General features: G+C 48.4%; 1 protein-coding gene across 1 annotated transcript; it reads right to left on the bottom strand.

Annotated features, from left to right (window-relative positions):
• Window positions 1-1,728: 1,728 nt before the first annotated feature.
• Window positions 1,729-3,972, bottom strand: LOC130385119 (solute carrier family 25 member 45-like). The gene is made up of 6 exons (XM_056593478.1): window positions 3,889-3,972; window positions 3,767-3,810; window positions 3,591-3,662; window positions 3,307-3,495; window positions 2,545-2,779; window positions 1,729-2,003 (listed from the first exon to the last, which is right to left on the bottom strand). The coding sequence occupies exons 1-6, from the start codon at window positions 3,923-3,925 to the stop codon at window positions 1,729-1,731; spliced, it is 852 nt and encodes a 283-aa protein (XP_056449453.1). The 5' UTR covers window positions 3,926-3,972.
• Between the last annotated feature and the right edge of the window lie 383 nt (window positions 3,973-4,355).

Below are 4,355 nucleotides of genomic sequence, written 5' to 3'. Positions count from 1 at the left end.
GGGGGGGGGGGGGGGGGGGGGGGGGGGAGTAGCGATGTCGCGGTGAAGCCTTAACTTCGTTTCCGAAGATCGACGCGAGAAACTGGAGCTTCTGAAGACTGCTCCGTTTTAGTCCCATAGTCGGGATTCTCGCCCGTGCTCAGCTTTTCTACAGGGATGTTTTCTAAGTAGCCGTCGGTTTCCTCTTTTCCCTTCCGTCGATACATTCCAGACGTACTTGTTAAAATGATCGTAATTTCGCCCAGAGGTGGGCCCGCAGAAAAAAAATAAGTCATTTTCTACATCCATTCAGCACGTTTCCCCGGCAACGAGGGAATCTGTGACATTCTGATTTTGTGGCGAGATTTCAGTTTGTGTTTAATGCTTTACCAATACCAATTTTTTCTTTTCTTGAAATACGAGTCCCACTTTTTTGTCCTGTGTCTATACCACTAGTTGGAATGAATTACATTCCTACATTGAATGAGGATGAGGCATTGATTGAATTCGTTGAATCTAATATAATGAGATGTAGCAATAAGGCGTGATGTCTTGCTACCCAGTGGATACTGTACATTCATATGGAAATAATTTGTTTTGGAATTTTACATTTGAACAATGTTAAGTGAATATAATACCTTATTGAACAGGAGGCATGTCTTGGACCAATACTTTTTATTAAAGATATTTTTTATGGGACATGTGCTTTTAAAACCTTTAAAAAAAAAAGGTTGTGCTTTGTAAGGCTGTTTTAGATTCAAGCTTATTTGAACATAAAAACAGTATACATTTAGGCTCAGATATGTGATTTGCTTTCTATAATGCTAACATTAAATTACAAATTGTACCATATCCAAAGCAACAGGTGTGGCCATGGACCATCAGAGCACAGAACCAATATTGGAGTGACTAAAAAGGAGGCGTGGCACTAGCCGTTCTGTAAACATAACTGAAGAGTGTAGAGCAGCTGCAGGTATCGCAACGGCATGGAGGGTGAAACAGCGCTCCCTGCTGGTGTCATGGGGGAAATGCATTGTTACACCGATAAGAGATAAGCTCACAGGTAAAATTACAAGCGCTTCTAAGTTAAACACACAACGTAAATTAGGTTAAAAGTGTAAACGCTATATACACGTCTTATAAATACATAATTGGATGTATGTATATATCATTAAAAAATACAGATTAGGAAAAATAGCAATCACAAAAATAAAGGCTGCTATGTTTGGCCAACAACAATCTTGATGTTACAAATTAATGCTACAAACGAATGGGAGCGAAAAAAACCTCTCTCTTGAGACGGTCATGTCTCCTGGGCCACAGGGGACATACAAAGTCCACAAGACAACAGGCGACGGCGTGCCCTGTACACCGTTAGCATGAACGGCTACGACAAGAACCCAACAGCCATGAAACAGCCTCCCTCTTTGGTCAATGAGCTACGGAGCTTGTAAGAAAAGGGTAACATTGTACATCTAATGTTGGTCGTTTTCCCCGGATGCTGTTTGTTTGGTTTTGACGGTACATTTCGACCACTGGAGGCGCTGTGGTCCTGTTGTGTGGACTCCTCAATGATGTAGCGGTGGAGGTTTCAACTGGGAGTGGGCGGGGTCAACGAGATACCACCCCCCCACCCACCCCTGTTTACCCTCTGCTCAGTCCCGCCCCTCCGTTTCCTAACCACCCCCCCCCCCCCCCCCCCCCGGACTAGTGTATGCAGTGTACCCCCGTGGACCCCCGTCCCGGCCCTCAGCCCCCTCGCAGGGCCCTTGCCAGGCTCTCGTAGCTGAGGAAGGTGATGGCGTTGACGGGGAACGCCCGGGCGCTGTTCAGCAGGAGGCCCCTGAAGAACACGCGGGGCCCCTCCTCCCGGGCGCTGACCAGGATGCAGTGGGCGACCCCGCGGTAGTGCCGGCCCCCCGCCCCGGACAGCTGCAGCCGGGCCTTGACCACGTCCATGGGCGTGGCACAGGCCCAGGTCACCACGCCCGCCGTGCCCCCGGCCATCAGCACGGCGAAGGTCCCTGGAGGACGAGGAAGAGGGCGGTCAGGGAAGGAGCAGACGTCAGGGATACTGGTACATTGACGCGGTGGCGAGGTGGCGGCCATTTTAACTTGGGTTTTAACACTGTGGTGGTTATATTGTAGCCTGGCACCGCCCACCTACCTACTTCCGCTAAACTTTCATTTCACTTCAGTACTAGGTCTGGGTCTGCTTAATATGAAGGTGTTCCATGGAAACCAGATTTCTGGCGATCCAATCAGCAAACAGAGGGAGTGGCTGAGAACGATGTCGTCTAGGTCGCGCGCGCGTTTCAGTTGTAGTCAGAGGAAGACAATGGAGAAGGATACGAGAGAAGCTATTCGGTCAGTTGTGGGATCGCTGCTGAAAATCGATAAATTAAAGCCGGAGCAAGAACAAGCTTTGCAGAGTTTTGTTGGTGGCCATGATGTTGTGGCGCTTCTCCCCACCGGGTTCGGGAAAAGTTAGATTTTCCAGCTGGCTCCGTTAGTTGTTAAGGAGCCGGTCCCGTCGCATGACATACGTCAAGACCAAACGCTCACCCGACTGTGTTCCTGGCTCCGTGAGGGCCCGCCTCACCAGCTCGTACGGCAGGAAGTACAGGCCGTAGCAGGGGACGTCCCTCAGGGCTAGGGCCAGCGCACCACGATAGAGGCCGCGGGGCCCCTCCTCCCGCAGTATGGTGGAGACACAGTGGAGGGGCCCTCGGTAGCGCGCTCCACTGGCCTGGCCCTGCAGACGCACTTTCACCAGGTCCACGGGGGCCATGATCACCACCTGGTGGTCGGAGGGTGTAGTGTGGCGTAAGGTTACTCGACCCCAAGCCACGGGTTCGATCCCCAATGTCCGCAGTCTAACTTGTAGGCGTCCTTGAGCAAGATCCCTCCCCCCCATACCCCTGCTTGCCCCTTATTGATCGGTATCTGAAGTCACGGGATGTTATTTTGGATAAAAACGTCCAAATGACGATTACTATGGCATTATGAAACATTAACTATTTTTGAATAGGATGAGATTCTTCCAAACGGCCGATCGCAAATGGCCGTTCATATTTAGTTATTTAGCAGATGCTTTTATCCTACCTGACACTTCATTCAGATACCTGTCATCAAGGCCAGCTAAGGGGGAGTGGCATCTTGCTCAAGTGTAGGGGGGGGGGGGATCCAACCCAGAACCTTTCGGCTGGGAGATGAGCACCCTACAGCCACTACACTGTTTAAGCACATTACATTTCCATGTTGAAAATGGTGGTCTGAGTGATTTGTTATTGTAAAGAAGAGCGACATTTGCGGCGTCTCCATTACCCCCACTAGTCCAGAGAAACAGCCGGCCGCGAAGACGTGCGCTGCGGGAGCGTCTTTGCCCTGGACGCGGTCGCCTGGCCGCGACCGCGTGAGGTAATCCAGAGCGCTGCAATAAGAACCGAAGATGGCAGAGTTGGATAGGCCAGAGGTCAGAGCCGGGAACGCCATTCCCTTGAAGAAGCCATGGAGCTTCGGAAAGCAAACGGGACATACGGTAATTAATAAAGTCTGCTTATACAATAACATATGTTTAAGCATTACTTGATTGTTATCAGCCTACCTACCCCTTCGTTGGCAAATGTTTTGGCCACACAGTCGAATATACCGTTATATTGAGTGTGCACCTGTAGCCGTACCTGGAGATTAAATGAGACTTTAGGATTGAAATTATTGAATTTATTATTAAAAAATAAATACATATTTTAAATGTGATAGTTAACTGGCCAATTTGACCACTCACCTTGACTGTATCCATCGGATGTCCTACAATCACTCCAAGCGCTCCTGTCATCCAACATTTCACATGGTTAGGCCTACTGAAAATCGACCAAACTTAACTAATAAAAAATCGATAAGGCCTACCTGAAACGCTCCCAGCCATGTATTCCGAAGAAGGCATGACTTTGCAAAGATTCACCCCCTGTGAACATAACTTTTTTTGAACGATTTTTGTTATACACAGTCGACACCTCACGTGTTGTTGAATGACCTATATGATCAACTTTTGTCTTATAAAAAGCGACTTCATGGTGGAACGAGCTGTCTCGATGCCTCGAAGGACTTCAACTATCTCCGATGCTGGAATGTGCACGCCACAACATTCCTCCGTTAAAATCCCAATGATAATTTATCTATTTAACCAATGCTTTTCTGCAAAAACACATGAGATTTCCGATCGATTACTAGCCTTTGCATGACAGCAAAGCGATACAATTATTGCAGCAGGATAAATCAGTTGGAGACATGCATGGCTTGGATAACACAGTAAAACTTACCCTGAAGACGGTAAACTAATGCATGCAGAAGGCACCGCAAAGCGAATTCTTTTC

The sequence above is a fragment of the Gadus chalcogrammus genome, chromosome 1 (assembly GCF_026213295.1).
Source record: "Gadus chalcogrammus isolate NIFS_2021 chromosome 1, NIFS_Gcha_1.0, whole genome shotgun sequence".
Taxonomy (NCBI): domain Eukaryota; kingdom Metazoa; phylum Chordata; class Actinopteri; order Gadiformes; family Gadidae; genus Gadus; species Gadus chalcogrammus.
This window is presented reverse-complemented; position numbering and strand designations above follow the sequence as displayed.